At 50.4% G+C, this 18,422-nt stretch overlaps 1 protein-coding gene across 1 annotated transcript in view; it reads right to left on the bottom strand.

Moving 5' to 3' along the window:
* SRP9 (signal recognition particle 9) overlaps positions 1 to 18,422 on the bottom strand; it is a 102,271-nt gene that overhangs the window by 77,110 nt on the left and 6,739 nt on the right. Inside the window, exon 2 of the mRNA XM_073673299.1 lies at positions 6,407 to 6,526. Coding sequence (XP_073529400.1) covers positions 6,407 to 6,460 — 54 coding nt within the window. The 5' untranslated portion in view covers positions 6,461 to 6,526. The remainder of the gene's footprint in view (positions 1 to 6,406; positions 6,527 to 18,422) is intronic.

Genomic DNA, 18,422 nt, shown 5'->3' with positions numbered 1-18,422 from the left:
TGGCTTACCTCCAGCATGCCCAGAGACTTAACCCGCGCCAAGCCCGGTGGTCCTTGTTTTTTGCTCGCTTTGATTTTGTTCTTCATTTTCGCCCGGCTGACAAAAACGTCAAAGCAGACGCCTTGTCCCGATCCTTTCTGGTGTCTGATCTCGAGGAAGAACCTAAACATATCATCGATCCCGCCAGAGTAATGCAGGTGGCTCCCGTGAGTCTAAATCGTCTCCCTCCCGGTAAGACGTTTGTTTCAGTACCTGATCGGGGGAAGATCCTACACTGGGGCCATTCGTCTAAACTAGCTGGCCACGCCGGTCAGAAAAAGACCCTCCAGCTTATTGCCCGGCACTATTGGTGGCCTACCCTGCACAAGGACATAATAGACTTTGTTTCTGCCTGTGTGTCCTGTGCCCGCAACAAAGTCCCGAGACATCTGCCAGCCGGACGCCTCCTTCCGCTTCCTGTACCTGCTGCCCCCTGGCAGCATATAGCAATGGACTTTATAACTGATCTTCCCGTCTCTGCCGGTTGTACGGTCATTTGGGTGGTCGCTGACCGCTTTTCCAAGATGGCTCACTTTATTCCCCTGCCAGGCCTTCCGTCTGCACCCGAGCTGGCTAAAGACTTTATCCGCCACATCTTCCGTCTTCATGGCCTGCCCCTCCACATCGTGTCGGATCGTGGGGTACAGTTCACCTCACGTTTCTGGAGAGCCACTTGTAAACTACTAGACGTCACCCTGGACTTCTCTTCCGCTTACCACCCACAGTCCAATGGTCAAGTGGAGCGGATCAATCAGAACCTGACCAGTTACCTCCGGCACTTCGTTAATGCCCACCATTCTGACTGGGTGGATCTCCTACCATGGGCTGAGTTCTCTTATAATAATCACGAGAGCGAATCCTCCTCCAAATCCCCGTTTTTTGTAGTCTTTGGTCAGCATCCTCGGATTCCTTTTCCTGTCTCCACCTCTGTGGACAACCCGGCTGCGGAATCTCTCGTTAGCAAATTTTCCTCCATATGGGAGAGTACCCGGTCCGCACTCCTTCTGTCATCCGAGCGTATGAAAAGACACGCTGACAAAAAACGCCTGGATCCTCCACAATTTCGTCCAGGAGATAAAGTCTGGCTCTCATCTAAATATGTTCGACTCAAGATACCTTCTTATAAGTTAGGGCCTCGGTTCATCGGTCCTCTGGAGGTCATCAGTCAGATCAACCCGGTGGCCTATAAATTGAAACTCCCGGCCAACTTACGGATCCCTAACTCCTTCCATGTATCTCTCCTCAAACCCGTGGTGCTTAACTCTTTTTCCAAGTCTACAGGTACGCCTCCTGCTCCGGTTTCTGCTGAGGACGAGTTTGAGGTAGAGAACATTCTTGCCACCAAAAGGGTAAGAGGAAAGACCTTTTTTCTGGTAGATTGGAAGGGGTTTGGTCCTGAGGAGAGAACGTGGGAGCCCCGGGAGAACATCCATGCCCCTCTCATCCTAGCTAAATTTCTATCTGGCCTAAAAAAGGGGGGGCCTAAAGGGGGGGGTACTGTAGTGCCGGCGTCCCTGCCCTCTGCTAGGCAGGGACGCTGTTCCCCTCACCGCTCTGCTCCATGCCCGGCGTCCCTCTCCCGCTCTGCTGGCAGCGCGCGCTCCTTCCCGGCCACTGTGCTTAGGGCGCGCGCGCGCGCTCTCCCTCCCTCTTAAGGGGGCCGCGCGCGCCGTCCTAAGGAGTCCCCGGCCAATGGCCGGAGGACTTTACCATATATAAGGCACCTCCTCCAAAATGGAGGTGCCCGAGCAATGTTGTTGCACTGTTCACTACTCTGCTTCAGCCCTCAGGTCCCGTTGCCAGTTACCTGCCAGTTACCTGCCAGTTACCTGCCAGATTCCTGCCTGATTATCTGCTACCTGCCTGCTAGTCTGAGGTCCGACGGTCTGCCTTACTACTCCTGTCAGTCTGTCTAAGGACCAGCCTGCCCGCTCACCTGGGAGCGCACATCAGCCACCTGCCTGCTTGCCTGAGGTCCGACGGTCTGCCTTCCAACTCCTGTCAGTCTGTCTATGGACCAGCTTGCCCGCTCACCTGGGAGCACACACCTGCTACCTGCCTGCTAGTCTACCTGGAGGCTCCGCCGTCACGTGCTGTGACCACCTGCCTGTCCAGTGACTCCTGCTCGCTCACCTGGGAGCGCTCATCTTCTGCCTGTCTGCTAGCCTACCTGGAGGCTCTGCCGTCACGTGCTGTGACCACCCGCCTGTCCAGAGACTTCTGCCCGCTCACCTGGGAGCGCTCATCTGCCGCCTGTCTGTTGGTCTTCCTGGAGGCTCCGCCGTCACATGCTGTGACCACCCGTTCATCCAGAGACTCTCGCCTGCTCACCTGGGAGCTCACGTCTATCATCAGCCGCCACAGGTCGTACCTACCCTTTACCTAGAGACTGCCCCGGTCACTTGCCGTGACCATCTGCCCGTTCATCCAGAGACTGCCCCGGTCACTTGCCGTGACCATCTGCCCGTTCATCCAGAGACTGCCCCGGTCACTTGCCGTGACCATCTGCCCGTTCATTCAGAGACTGCCCCGGTCACCTGCCGTGACCATCAGCCCGTTCATCCAGTGACTGCCCCGGTCACTTGCCGTGACCTCCAGCCCGTCCACTCAGAGACTGTCCCGGTCACCTGCTGTGACCTCCTGCCCGTCTTCCCTGGTCGCCACCCGCTCCCTTACAAGGACTGCCCCCTTGTATAGTAGCTCAGAGGTTCCGCCTCCCAGACCCGTTACAAATGTGTACAAATATGTTAGGGGACAGTATAGAGACCTTGCCCGGGATTTGTTCAAAAGGAGGAATATTACGGTAACAAGAGGGCATTCACTAAGACTGGAAGAGAAAAGGTTTCAGCACCAGCATAGGAAGGGGTTCTTTACGGTAAGAGCAGTGAGAATATGGAATTCACTGAGTGAGGAGACGGTAATGTCGGATTCACTAAACCAGTTCAAGCGGGGACTGGATGCATTTCTAGATACCAGGCAGATTTCAGCATATACTTAAAAATAAAATAAAATAGTAGGTTGATACAGGGATTTATTCTGACTGCTGGTTTCAGAGTCGGGAGGGAATTTTTCCTCAGGTGAAGATTGGCTAAATCATTTGGGGTTTTTGCCCTCCTCTGGATCAACTTTAGCAATTACAGAACTAACAGGTCGAACTTGATGGACGCAAGTCTTTATTCGGCTTTACTAACTATGTAACTATGTGCTTGTCTCAGTTGCCGAGCGCCTGTGTCAGTTGCAGAAAGCCTGTATCAGTTGCAGAGGGCTTGTGCCAGTAACAGAGGGCTTGTGTCAGTTGCAGAGGGCCTGTATCAGTTGCAGAGGGCTTGTGTCAGTAACAGAGGGCTTGTGTCAGTTGCAGAGGTCCTGTGTCAGTTGCTGAGGGCTCGTGTCAGTAACAGAGGGCTTGTATCAGTTGCAGAGGGCTTGTGTCAGTTGCAGAGGGCTTGTGTCAGTAACAGAGGGCTCGTGTCAGTAACAGAGGGCTTGTATCAGTTGCAGAGGGCCTGTGTCAGTTGCAGAGGGCTTGTGTCAGTAACAGAGGGCTTGTGTCAGTAACAGAGGGCTTGTGTCAGTTGCAGAGGGCCTGTGTCAGTTGCAGAGGGCCTATATCAGTTGCAGAGGTCTTGTGTCAGTAACAGAGGGCTTGTGACAGTTGCAGAGGTCCTGTGTCAGTTGCTGAGGGCTCGTGTCAGTAACAGAGGGCTTGTATCAGTTGCAGAGGGCCTGTGTCAGTTGCAGAGGGCTTGTGTCAGTAACAGAGGGCTTGTGTCAGTAACAGAGGGCTTGTGTCAGTTGCAGAGGGCCTGTGTCAGTTGCAGAGGGCCTATATCAGTTGCAGAGGGCTTGTGTCAGTAACAGAGGGCTTGTGACAGTTGCAGAGGGCTTGTATCAGTACCAGAGGACCTGTGTCAGTTGCAGAGGGCTTGTGTCAGTTGTAGGTGAATTGTATCAGTTGCAGAGGGCCTGTGCAGTCAGCAGGAGCCATATTATTGAGCATATTATTAATGGAAACATCTTGCACCGGGTTACTGAGGGAAGATTAGATTACGTCTGTGACTGTTCCGGGCACAGCAAATTGGCTGCCCATGAAAAAGAGCATGAAGAGACCACCCATACATAACGTGCCCCCCTTAGAAGAAATGATAGTTGGGATGAATCGTGAATGGAGGATGCCTGAAGTAGCTGTAACAGCCAAAGCCTAGTGAGAAAGACCAGGAGAAGACCACACTGTGAATGAGAGGAAAGCCTGAGGTGCAGATCAGAAACCAGAGGAGGACTGCCCGGTTGGGCAAGTGGGCACCATGAGGGTGATGGCCTGAAGTGCAGAGACAGAAGACACGACTGATGTAAAGAATGGTCACAAATGACAATGAGAGAGCGTGGAGCTCACTGGAACTGGAAATGAGAGTTTGCCATATTGGATGACTGTAAATAAAGACTCGTTGAGCTCTTCCATATCGTCTGGTTTCTTGTCGGTTCACACCACGGAGGGGGTAGGACATCTGGCCAGTCGGCTCCCCTCTGCACACAGATTCATCTGTATAGGAACAATGTAATGCTTCTTTTCACCTGTGGGGGTGCTGCAGGGGAATTAAACATTTGCTGATGGCTGGTGGTTTCCTGTGATTGGTTTACTTTTGATTCAACGGTCCCAGTTTTCAGTATCCAGATGGGTCATGTGATACATTACGGCCCACAACATGCATATGAAGAAAGCAAATTGAATGTGTACCGTTATATAGCAAAGCCCAGAATCCCCCCAGATCCCCATGTGCAGTAGAGCAGTCTAATCACCTTGTTGGGACCCTCTAACGTCTCGTGGTGTAATGAGATGAACATGTTTCGGATATGCATGAGGTCATCTCTTTGGACACTCTGCATAGTTTTAGGATTACTGATGTTCTCTGGAGCTGCCAATAGTGTAACGCCACGAGCCTCAGGCCAACAAGTTCTTTCTTAAAAAATGAAGTCCAATGCCAGACCCCCTCCTCCGTCTCCTCCATAAACTCATAAGTAAGCACAGCCAAAGGTATTTTTACTCCACGGCTGAGGAGTAGCCCCTTCTGCTGGAGTCGGGGGTCCACGCGACAAGTGCTACTACCTGCGGGAATTGTTTTTCATTAACTCCTTTCCAACCAGTCGATTTTTGATTTCTGCTCTTTTGGTTTTTTTTTTCCCTCCCCTTCTTCCAAGAGACATAACTTTTTTTATTTTTCCTTTGAGAGCTTGTTTTTATGAGACGAGTCGTAGTTTTCCCAAATTTGTAGATTTTTTTTTATATATATATATATATATATATATATATTTTAGTGGTCAAAAAAAAATTACAGAATTACAGTCTGTGCATTGCGTTCCGATCTCACTCCGTCTGACGGTGCCCTATGACTGAGCTGCACCGGAGCACCAAGATGGCGGAAATAGGGGCTCCCGGATGATGTGGCAAACCATCGGCACTATTTGATGGTGTCGCGTATGTGTGATGGAGCAGATGCAAATCATGATCGCTCCACCTAAGTGCCGCTGTCTGAGACTGACAACAGCATTAAACAATCAGAGTAATAAGCCGGATGTATAATACAGCCGGCCAGGGGCGGACACTGACAGATTGAGGCCCCTGTGCAAGAACTGTCTGGGCCCCCCTCCTTTTTTGGTGACAAAGCTACAGATGTATACTATCTGGGTGTATAATATATATATATATTTTATTTACTACATAGCGTCCTCTCTTGTTATGTATAGTGCCGTTACATTATTACATAGCTATGTATAGTATCATCGCTAACAAAGTGTATCATCATTATTTTTGTTATTCACAGCGCCCTCGCTTTGATACATAGCGTACTCTCTTGTTAGATACAAAATGAAATATTCAGCATAATATTATTACTATATAAGGGACTGCCCCATATATAACGAGAGAGGATACTACATAATAAGGGACGGTGTTATACATTATAACAGAGGAAATTATGTAATTGAGGACAGCACTATATGTAACAAGAACATACACTATATATTAATGGACTGTGCGATACATAGTAAAGTTACATTCCTTTATCCGTGTGCAGTGTCGGTGTGCTGCCTGATGTTTTTCTTGGAGAACACACAGACCCAACGAGTATTTACTCAAAATCGGATCAGAAATAGACCTGCTCCGAGTCTTGCAGATCTCATTCTCGGATCCATGATTTTCAAGGATGTGTGAATGGATCTATGAAGCTTGGAGTCCGTGTGCCATCCGATAAAAATATCTGGCAGCTCATGGGCATTTCACACAAATATGAGAATGCAGCCTAAGGGAGGTTGTTCTACAAACTACAGAATTACTCCAAGAAACACAGTACAGATACAGAATAATACTTACATCCAGTGACCGCTGACGTCTGAATAGAGCCGTTTTCTGTTGTTTCTTCTCCATCTGGTCAGACCTTCATGATGACATCTCCCAGCCACGACTCGTCTTGTCAGACTGATCACCACAGCCCTAAAAATAACAAGGTCACATATAATGAATCTCCTGAATAAAACCCCCTCACTGCATCCCTGAATGCAAATATGTGCCCCACCATTAATATACCATTAGCCATGCACCATTTAAACTATAACTGCATAAACCAGCGCTGAGCCCCCCATTAAATATAATTTTCACTATCCAATACATATAAATGAATCAGTCACTGTCACTAAGCCCCAATTCATGTTAAGGCTATGTGCACATGTTGCATTTTTTCAGCAATGATTTGTTTCAGAAAATATGCAACAAAAACACAAGTCATAAACGTGTATTTTACGCACTGTTCTTCCTGCCAACACATAAGGATTTGCAGAAGGATTTTCTGCTGCAAATCCTGAACGTGTGCACATAGCCTTAGTGTCACGCAAGGTGTAGGAAAGACTAAGTGACACGAAGGGAAGGGGGTAAGGGGGCCCAGACTCTAGGGAAAGGAGGGAGTGGAGACCTCCTAGGCTGATCTGATATCACCCTGACTCCCCTAAACGTCCCTATATTGGTTCCACACCAACCGCCGAACAGGAACCTCGCCCTGTCTTTCCCTGGCGTATGGAGCTGGCTAGGGAAGGGGGGGGGGGTGAGCGCTAGTTGATCCGCGCTAGCAACTAAAGACAACAAGGGGGAACAAACAAGGGAAAATAGCTTAGCTTTAGTCGACTTCAGAGAGATGCACACACGTCCTCTTAGCTCCAGAGTGGAATAAGTACTGCTCTTGCTCAAGCCTTCACAAGGGGCTATGTGAATATCGCCAGCACCTACCTCTAGCAGACAGCAGGTATTTATACACCCAGGCCAGGGTGTTAATCAGCAATAAGAAGATAGCCACTGGGTCCTAGAGAGACAGCTTCTAAGAAGGTGTCTAATGCCAAACGAAGAGATCTCCTGCAACCAACTGCAGGGCGATTGTCTGTCACTTCTGACACACCCGTGACACTTAGTCCCTGTCCTCCTTCCCCCACAATTCATTATAAGTCCCCGATAGCGTCAAAATGAATTGCGGGTGGTAGAAAAAGTAATCAGGGTCTTATAATGATTGGTAGGTGTGAGAGGATGCGATCAGGTACCCCATCTCTTAATTAATTAATAGCCCTGATAGTGACTTCTTCCACCCCCCCAATTCATTATAAATCCCTGTATAATGGCCTCCGCCTCCCTATTCATTATAAGACTCTAATAACATCTTTATGAATTGAGGGTGTGAGAAGATTCTATTGCTGGCCTATAATGAATTGAGGAGTGGGGAAGGAATCTATTAGGGACTTAGCATCACCTCCTCCACTGTTCACTATAAGCATCATGTCACCCCCCACACACACACATTGTTCACTTTGGCATGTGCATATGTATTCACCTCTTTTGCTCTGAAGCCCCTAAAAATTTCTGGTGCAAGCAATTTCCTTCCTAAGTCCCATGCTTAGTGACCGGAAGTCCCCCTGTGTGCAATCTAAGTGTCACATGTCTGTCAGTATATACACTTTACCTTTTCTGAAAGGCCACAGAGGACAACACCATTAACAAGAGGCACCACTAACCAAACAACACCATGAATACCAAGGAGATCTCCAAACCACATCACGAAGACCAAGGAAATCTTCAAACAACACCATGAAGACCAAGGAGATCTCCAAACAAGTCAGGGACAAAGTTGTTGAGAAGAACAAGTCAGGGTTGGGTTAAAGAAAAATATCCCAATATCTGATGATCCCCCGGAGACCATCAAATCCATTATCATCAAATGGAAAGAACATGGTACCACAACAAACCTGCCAAGAGAGGGTGCCCACCAAAACTCTCAGCCTGGGCAAGGAGAACATTAATCAGAGAGGCAGCACAGAGACCAAAGGTAATCCTGAAGTAGCTGCTGAGTTCCCAAGAAGAAACTGAAGTATATGTCCATACGACCACAATAAGCTGTACACTCCATAGAGGTGGCCTTTATGGAAGAGTGGGCAGAAAAAAACCTTTACTTGCACAAATTGTAAGGCTCGTTTTGATTTTGCCAAAAGACTTGTGGGAGACTCTCCAAATGTACGGAGGAAGGTGCTGTGGTCAGATAAGAGCAAAATTGAACTTTTTGGCCCCCAAGGTAAATGCTATGTCTGGCACCAAACCAACACAGCTCATCACCCCAAGAACACCAGCCCCACAGTGAAACATGGTGGTGGCAGCATCATGCTGTGGGGATGTTTATCGGCATCAGGAACAGGGAAAATGGTCCATGTTGAGGGGTAGATGTATGGTGCGAAATACAGGGATATTCTTGAGCAAAACGGTTTCATTCTGTCAGTGATTTAAGACTGGGACGGAGGTTCACCTTCTAACAAAACAATGACCCAAGCAAACTGCTAAAGCAACACTCGAGTTGTTTAAGAGGAAATGTGTAAATGTTTTGGAGTGGCCAAATCACAGCCCAGACCTTATTCCAATGGAGAATCTGTCGTTAGACATGAAGATTGCTGTTCACCAGAGGAAACCATCTAATGTGAAGGAGCTGGAGCAGTTTCGCCTTGAGGAATGGGCAAAAATCCCAGTGGAAAACTCAGAGAATTATCCAAATCGACTTGCAGCTGTAATTGCCACAAAAGGAGGCTCCACAGAGTACTGACTTTAGGGAGGTGAATAGTTATGCACACTGAAGTTTTCAGTTATTTTGTCCTATTTGTTGTTTGTTCACAATAAAAAGAAAACCAAATGTTCACAGTTGTAGGCATATTCTTTACATGAGCTGATGCAAACCCTCAAAAAAACAGTGAAATTCCAGGTTGGGAGGTAGCAAAACACGGAAAATGGCAATGGTGTGAATACTGCAAACCATAGTAACTGTCTATCTATAAAGACACATGCAGAGCTCTTCACACCGTATTTTACCCTTCTTGCTGCTTGGCAATGAACATACATGATTGACGGATCTAAGTGTGAATGTTGGCCCCGAGTTACAGACTGTATCATCCAGTGCTCAAAGTGCCAATCATTGGGGTGTGGGGGCGGGGGACATGCTATGTATGTTAATAATCATGTGTGATGCGTGATGACAGCTTGATCCCAGCGTTCCTCTGCTGCCAGTGCTGCCGCTTCCGAGGGCAGAATTACATAAAGACACCTCTAGGTCAGGTTCCCTAATCCCAGTCCTCTGTGAACCCAAAGTGTATGTGCACATGGCGTCTTTTTCAGGCGGATTCCATAAAGGCGTCATTCCTGTTCACATGTTACGTCTTCTGTCACTTCTTTTAACCGACGGCAGAGCAAAGACGTCCTGCGTACGTACCCTAAAGACATGCGCACATGAAGGTTTTCAAGGAGTTTTTGGAGCATAAACTAAGCAGAAACTCCATATTCTCCTCCAAATCTCAAATCTGCTCAAAAACTTGGAGTTTCTGCTCAGGTTCTGCTTCGAAAACTGACCAAAAAGACTCCGTGTGCACAAAGCCTAAGGCTTGGGTTGTGTTCACACTGAGTCTTTTTGCTGAGTTTATGGAGCAAAAACTCTCCAAAATCCTACAAAAAAATCACAATTGCACAAAAACTTGGAGTTTCTGCTCACTCTGTACTCTCAGTGAAGAGCGAGCATGACATCCCAGCAGAAGCCGCCCGAAGATTGGGCATGTCTCTACTCCTAACCACTCAAGGGTTTACGAACCCTGAAGTGGTTAAAAGAAGTGAAATAAGATGGAACCAGTGGCGCACCGCCAATGGCGGTAGACCACGCGACTGCTATGGGGCCCGTAAGCTGGGGGGCCCATAGCAGTCCAGGGGCGGACATACCGATGCTGGTGCAGCTGCCCCCGGGGGCCTGCCGGTGCAGCGTCTCCCTGCTCGTGGCGGGCAGGGAGCGATCCCTGAAGCTCCGCTGCTGACAGGACAGAATGACAGCGGAGCTGCAGAGATCCGTCCTCTGCTTTCTGCCACCGCTTCCTCCCTCACACAGGCACACGCTGCTTGATGACGTCATCATGCAGTGCGGGCCTGTGTGAGGGAGGAAATTGCAGACAACAAGGATGCTGCGACCTGCGGGGGAAGGGGCAGAGAGGTAAGTGTTTTTTTTTTTAATTATTTTTACTGAAACGCTGGGGAGAGCAATAATGGGGCTGATGGGGCTGGAGAGAGCAATAATAGGGCTGATGGGGCTGGGGAGAGTAATGGTGGGGCTGGGGAGAGCAATCGTGGGGCTGATGGGGCTGGGGAGAGAAATCATGGGGCTGATGGGGCTGGGGAGAGCAATGGTGGGGCTGATGGGGCTGGGGAGAGCGCTGATGTGGCTGGGGAGAGCAATGGTGGGGCTGGTAAGAGCAGTGATGATGCAGCTTGCGGGGGAACGGGCAGAGAGGTAAGTGTTTTTTTTTTATTTTTACTGAAACGCTGGGGAGAGCAATAATGGGGCTGATTGGGCTGGAGAGAGCAATAGTGAGGCTGATGGGGCTGGGGAGAGCAATGGTAATGCTTATGGGGCTGGGGAGAGCAATCGTGGGGCTGATGGGGCTGGGGAGAGCAATGGTGGGGCTGATGGGGCTGGGGAGAGCGCTGATGGGTCTGGGGAAAGCAATGGTGGGGCTGGGAAGAGCAGTGATGGGGCTGATGGGGCGGGGAGAGCAATGATGGGGATTAGTAGACCAATGACGGGCATGGGGAGAGAAATGACGGGTTGCTGGGAGAGAGCAATGATGGGGGTTGCTGGGAGAGTAATGACGGGGGTTGCTGGGAGAGAACAATGATGGGGGTGCTCGGAGAGAGCAATGACGGGGGTGCAGGGAGAGAGCAATGACGAGGGTGCTGGGAGAGAGCAATGACGGGGTGCTGGGAGAGAGCAATGATGGGGGTGCTGGGAGAGAGCAATGATAGTGGTGCTGGGACAGAGCAATGATGGGGGACCTAAGAGAGCGCAATGACAAGGGTGCTGGGAGACAACAATGACGGGGTGCAGGGAGAGAGCAATGACGGGAGGTGCTGGGACATAGCAATGACGGGGGTGTTGGGAGAGAGCAATGATGGAGGTGCTGGGACTGAGCAATGATGGGGGTGCTTGTATATTTTCCGTGTGCACATAGCCTTACAGTTAATTGGGGAGAGTCACAGAGACTGAATAATTTATATTATTGGCAGGTGGAGATTATAGTTAATGGGGGGCACAGTGCTGCTTATCACTTTATATTTTGATTACTAAGTGGCTAATAGTATATTAATGGGGGGGTTACAGATCTGTATTCAGTGGTGTAGTGCGGGGGAGACACATGTATATATACAATATATGTGACCTTGTTATTATCTAGGCTGGAGATCATCATGACAAGACAAGGCGTGACTGGGAGATGTCGACATGAAGGTCTGACCAGATGGAGAAGAAGCAGCAGAAACCGACTCTGATCAGACGAGACTTCAGCGGTAAGTGCCTGGATGTAAATATTATTCTGTATCTGCACTGTGTGACTTGGAGTGATAATGTTACATGTAAAATCCCTTAGGCTGCATTCTCACATTTGTGTGAAATGTCCGTGTGCTGCCAGATCTTTTTATCGGATGGTCCACGGACTCGTACAGTTTTATAGATCCATTCACACATCCATGAAAATCACATATCTGAGAATGAGATCTAAGAGGGTCGGAGAATGTCCTGTTCTGATCCGATTTTGAGGATTAGAATAGGACATGTTCAATGCGTCTGTAAAACAGGGCAGCACAGTGACACTGCACACAGATGCAGGAATGTAGCCGTATTATGTATAGCACAGTCCCTTAGTACATAGTGTACTCACTTATTATGTATAGCATACGCCCTTAGTATATAGTGTACTCGCTTATTATGTATAGCGCCGTCCTTAGTTATATAGTTTCATCTTTTATTATGTTTAACACCCTCCCTTATTATCTACCATCCTCTTTAGCTCCAGGGCTCACAATTGGGGGATCATACTGTGTTGGGGTCAGCAAACTTTGCCCTGGGAGTTGAGGTGAGGTACAGTAGGGTCATTATACTGCGCATGTGGAGGAATTCACCATGGGAGTATCATACTGTGTTTGGGGGACACTTTTGTTGGTATCACACTTTATGGGACAATGAAAGAGGGGCCTAGGACGTCAGCAGGAGGAAAATTACTATGTAAAGGCTGGAAGGTTGTGTGATCTGCTATTCTGTGACCCTGGCAATTATTTACATTTTTTTTGGGGGGGGGGTCCCTGGATGGAACATGTCCACAGCGATGGAGTTTTGTCATTTCTGGGCATTAAGTAACTCAGGATCAGTAATGTAATGTATGTACACAGTGACTACACCAGCAGAATAGTGAGTGCAGCTCTGGAGTATAATACAGGAGGTAATTCAGGATCAGTAGAGAATTAGTAATGTTTGTACATAATGACTGCACCAGCAGAATAGAGAGTGCAGCTCTGTAGTATAATACAGGCGGTAACTCATGATCAGTAATGTAATGTATGTACTCAGTGACTGTGACGCGCCCTTGGGCCGTGGGGTACTCGGAAGCCGGGCCAGTCGGTGCTGGGGGATGTCACAGGGGCAGTGACCCGGTCCGTGACCCAGGGCGGTCAATAAAAGGGGAGTAAAATAAAAGGAATAAAGTTTTTATATATATAGTGTTCGTGACGCCACCTGTGGTATGTGTCTATATGGAGTCGCCGCTGCGGTGCAGATCCTCTGGAGCTGGTGGTGATGCAGCAGAGTTGGTTCAGCTCTCCACAGGCCGAGCTTAGCTCCAAGGTAGGAAATAGTGATGTTATGAGGTAGATGTTGCTTGTGCGGTGTAGTGCAGGGCTGGTGATGGCGCAGCAATAATTCCAGGACACAGTGGGGTGCAGTCTTCAGATTTACTCACAGTTGTCAGACTCCAGGTTCCCAGCGCCAGGATAACCTCCCACGCCGTCCTGTGTTCACCAAGGCAGGGGTTCAGCAATCTCCCAGGTATTTCAGGAGTACTTAACGGGATCCCTTTCTGTGTGCCTTCCTCGGTCGTCTTCCTGCGCTGCCTCTCACCCTCCTTCCCTGCGCCTCGCAACCAGTGTCCCAAGCCGGTAGTCTCGGATTTTGGAGGGCAACGTGCAGTCCCCTGAACCCTATGCGGCCACCTTTTTGACAATATAGTTGTGGTAGTGAGCAGCTGCACCCTGAAAGTACAGTAGCCTCTGGTTCCTAGCTGAGCCTTGTAGTGCTCCACTAGTTAGGGGCCGGTCCCCTCTACGGCCTGATCCCTCCCCATCCTGGCAGATTCAGCTGCACGGGTGGCATCCCCACTTCCCGTGCCCCTAGGATCCTCTCTGTTCCTCTGGGAGCCTTCCCTCTGCTCCCATCCTCTTCCTGCCTGTCCTCCTGGGCCTCTCCGTCTAGGCCCGCTTCTCTCTCCTCTCTCTCTGAGCAGAGCTCCTACAGAGCTCCTGCTCCCACTCCTTCTCCTCTCAGACTGAGCTGTCTGACTGAATTCCACTGAACTGAACTCCCAAGATGGTTCCCCTTTTAATGCTCCTACTCAACGTGCTCCCCTGCACTACTTCCTCCACCCTCTCTCGGTTCCCCCCACTTCCAACCAGGGACAGGGCTCAGCATAAGCCAGTGCATCTTGCCCTGCCTGCTGGTCTGGAATGGTGTAGTGTTGGATGCAGGTGGGTGGGTCCCGGGCAGTACTCCCTCCTTACCTGAGAGTGGGGTACCACACCTCTGGGTGAGATGCAGTACCTCTGTGGCGACTGAACCCGCAGGGGCGCCACATAGACAGTGACTGCACGAGCAGAATAGTGAGTGCAACTCTGATCAGCTGTTGCTCACTGTGGTGATTGTGGGTGTGGTGACTGCAGATCCTGCTGTTCTCTCCTGAGTTGTGAGAACCACCACCTCTCCACCTGGGGATCTGCTCTCTCTACTACCCAGGGAGGGAGTGGGTTTCCTGGGATGAGTGATGGAGCCAAGTCCCAGGCTTCTGCTTCCCGAACCAGGCCGGCGGGAAGCAGGAGAAACCAGCAACCGACCTGCACATCGGAGGACTCAGGGGTGAGACGCTCCACCAGAAGTTGCAGCAATGTGGCTCCTACTCCTCCCGGGACTGTGGAGACTCCTAGAAGCCGCAAGGCTTCCAGCATGGAGGGTAAGCCTGACAGCTTGCATGATAGTGCTCCTTCCGGAGGAAAGCTGGGTGCTCACGGAGGTGAGGCCGACCTCACTGAGGAAGGTTGGGCGATTCAAAGTCCCCGAGAGTCTGTGTCCACCTATGCTTCCCGGGTCATGAGCCACCTCCGTGAGTATGAAGATGCAAGTAAGCTCGTCAGGAGGCTCCAGCAGGAGCTGCGCTGCACAAGCGCCAAAGCTGTGGGGGCCTCCAAACTGAGGAAGGCTAAACTCCAGGCGGAGGTAAAGAGGTTCACAACTGAAATTAATGTACTTGAACTAAGGAAAGCTGTCATCAGAGAGCGGAGTGGTCCTTTTAAGGAAAAACTGATAAATGAAGACCGATTCAGGGAAATGGCTGATAACAGAGAGCAAAGGCAGATGAGCAAAGGCAGAGAGCAGAAAGCCCCACCTGGCAGCCTGCAAAGTCACCCGCAGGCCACGTGCAGCGAGCTCCCTGCAGGACAGGCGAAGATGACATCTGGTCGCAGTTCTGCCAGCTCTGGGGAGGACAGTGACAGCAGCAGCCAGGGAGGGGCACTAATGGCAGAAATAAAGCTCCTGGAGTCCCCAGTGTGCCTCCAGAATTTCCATCTTGGCGACGATCTACCAGGAGAGGCACCTGGGGGCCAGAAAAAGGCTAAGAAGAACAAGCCAAAGCTGCAGGAAGCGGTAAGCTATGTATATGCCCCCGTCCCTGTACCCCCTGAGTCGGCTGCAGGGTCAGCTCGCTGTATAAGCCCCTTTGCCCAGCCCAGCCCAGGTTCTGCTGTGGATCCGGTGCAAAGGCGCAGAGAGATTACAGAGCGCGGTAGTGAGGCGCAGAGCTCCATCTCTGCTTGTAGTAGTGGTGACGTAGCAAGAGGAGCATAAGCCGAGAGGCTGGACAGTGAGGGCGGCCCGGTGGCGGGCGTTCGATCAGGCAACGATACTGTGGTGCGCTCCTCAGTGGGAGGGGGCAGCAGCCCGGTGTCAGGGGGTCAGGAAGATCCTGATGCTAAAGATCAGCGTCGCATCGCTACAAATGCAAAACAGCGGAAATTACCGACTCATGATGTGGAGGGCACACATAAGACCAGGGGTGAGGTCACCTCCAGTTCTATGGAGGTGACTGAGCCCCTTGTGCCTGATGATGCTGAGGTCAAAATGTCATCCTGGTCCAGCAGGAATGAATGTGGTGGTTGGTGTGAATGAGGCCAATTCATTGTCCAGTGGTGTGGTTGTTGGTTTGGTGGAGGGTGAGATGGAGGTGGGTAATGGTGATGCTGTTGGGACTGATGTAGTCACTGGTCCAGTTGGCCCCCCGGTAGTGGCAACACCTGTCCAGAGTTATGCCAGTGTCACCGCCGGGGCAAATAGGGCATCCTCCTCCTCCTCGTCTCCGGGCTTTGGGGACGGCATGTTGCAACGGCGCCTTCTGGAGGCTCTAAAGAAGGGGGAGAGATCACTAATGGTAGAGGGTCGAGAGGTTGATCTATCCTTCTAGATAGAGAGGCATGGCCTTCCGAGAGCAAAAAGGGGGGGATACAGTGTGGTCCCTCCCAACAGCCGGGCCAGGCAGTGTGTGTAGGAATGTGGTCCGTCTTCGGTGGAGGGGCAGTGATGCATGTCCTCCAAGGTCTAAAGTTGTGGAGCTCCTGCTGAGGATGGGCTTCAAGGCTATTAATATCTATGCCTTGATACATCCCTATTCCATGCCTGAGTTTGATGTCAGCTTTGTTCGGCCAGAGGGGCTTGAGCTCTTCTGGACGAATTATGAGTTGGCAAAAAATGAGCCCAGCTGGCGAGACTTTGCCGTTCAGGCAGTGTCTCGCCAAAACCAAATCAAGAAAGTGACCATGATGACTCGTAACAAGTCGCTTTCTTGTTATGACATCATGACGTGGCTTGGTCAGTATGGAGATGTGGTGGAGATGCCAAAGAAAAACCGCAACGAGTTTGGTATCTGGTCAGGGGCCTGGACGTTTATGGTAAAACTTAAGCGTTCAGGTGGTACGGTTGCCTACATTCCTGGGATCGTATCCTGGTCTTCTACCAGGGGCAACCAAAGCTCTGTCACAGGTGCGGTGACCCCACACACTTCAGTGCAAACTGCACTGTGCAGAAATGTGCGTTGTGTGGGGGTGTCGGCCATCTTGCTGCCTCTTGTGTGGAGATTAGGTGCCACCTGTGTGGTGAGTTAGGTCACCCATTCAGCCGCTGTCCTCGCTCCTTCGCTAATGCAGTCAAGACCCCGGTGGGAGAAAGCCGTGAGGCCGATTCTGCTGGGGAGGGGACTAGCAGGGGTGGGGGAGCTGAGGGGCCAGGGAAGAAAAGCAATAAAAACACGCCTGCCCAGCTGAGGCGTCTAGACAAGCGCAGACAGGAGAGGGAGCGGGGCGAGCCCCAAACTACCGGGGCGGCCCCTGTCCTGGATGCCAGTCTTGCTGCTGAGGCCCCGAGGGATGATGAGTTGGATGAGGAGGTCAGGAGGATTCACAGGGAGGAAACCGACTCTGCCTCAGAATCCTCCCATTATGAAAGTATGGATGAGGAAAATAAGTGGTGGCTAGAGGACAAGTGTAAGCTTGGCACCAAAAAGAAGAGAAGGGAGATAAAACATCTTCTCCCGCTCTGACCAAGGTACCTAAGGAAGGTAAAACTGACTCCCCTCTGGTTGGTCTTTCCAACCAGTTCCAAGCCCTTAATAACATCTCTTCCTCTGAGGAGGAGGCCGAGGGTGAGGTTCCGGCTTCGGCGGAGCTTACAGGGGGCGCCGAGTCTCCTTCTCCTGGAGATGCAAGGTCCTTGGGGGGAGGGACTGGCCCAGAGTCCGGAGACGAGGACGAAAAAAGAATGAAAAATGTGGGAATGGACACGTCTGTGTAAGGTGCCCCAGCGAGGTAGTCGTGGGCGAGCTGTAGCCCCCTCTCACTCTGGCACCCTACAGACAATTCGTGTCCTCCCTCTGATGTGTGGCTGTGTATGTGGGGCTCTCCACTTACTTCAAACCATCCGATCGCGGCTGTCTCCAGGCATTTCTCTTCTGGGACCAGGGCAGCAATAAATTCAGAGGACACGAGGTTCTTAACCATAACTTGGACTTTACTTGGGGAAGAGGAATATGTACAATATTTACAGGCAGATATAATGGATAAGGCCCGACAGGTTATTATCTCCCTCACAGGCGCTGGCAACATCTTTAAGTGAAGCATCTCTGTGACTCTAATCTCTAGCCCAAGAGACTCTTCTGCAATATCAACAGTGTTCCGGATCTGATATCTCCCCCACGTCTTAGCCTGGAGTCCTATTTATCTTCCTCTGCTTCTTGCAGACTAGAAGTGCCCCGGGTCCTCAATACCTCTGTTGAGTTTCTCCGGCCGGCTAACAGGACTCTTGCGTAGGGAGACTTTTACACTGGTGATCCCACTGTCTGAGGGTATGGAGCTCCCGTCTACCCTAGCAGCCACCATATAGTCAGGCTGCCCGTACAGTTCACTGTCCTATCTCTTACTAAATCATCACTTCCTGCTTCTGGAAACTAAGCAGAGATTTTCCTAATGTGCCCACCCTCTGTTGGCTGTCATCACACAGCATTAACCCCATCACTGTCTGTAACACTGCTAGCAGACTCAACCTAACATCTTCACCCAGGACAGTGGCATCTTGTGGCTGATTACAGGTACTGCAGCCCACAAGGCATTATGCCAGAACCAAGCTCTATAACACTCAAGGCTTGGTCAGGGCACTAAGTTCCCCCTCTTCTCTACTGACTGGACCACTGATGCT

Source organism: Phyllobates terribilis, unplaced genomic scaffold (genome assembly GCF_046119375.1).
Source record: "Phyllobates terribilis strain yellow unplaced genomic scaffold, ASM4611937v1 Scaffold_3__8_contigs__length_932513732, whole genome shotgun sequence".
NCBI lineage: Eukaryota > Metazoa > Chordata > Amphibia > Anura > Dendrobatidae > Phyllobates > Phyllobates terribilis.
The sequence above is the reverse complement of the archived record's forward strand: the minus strand, read 5'-3'. Positions and strand labels throughout refer to the sequence as shown.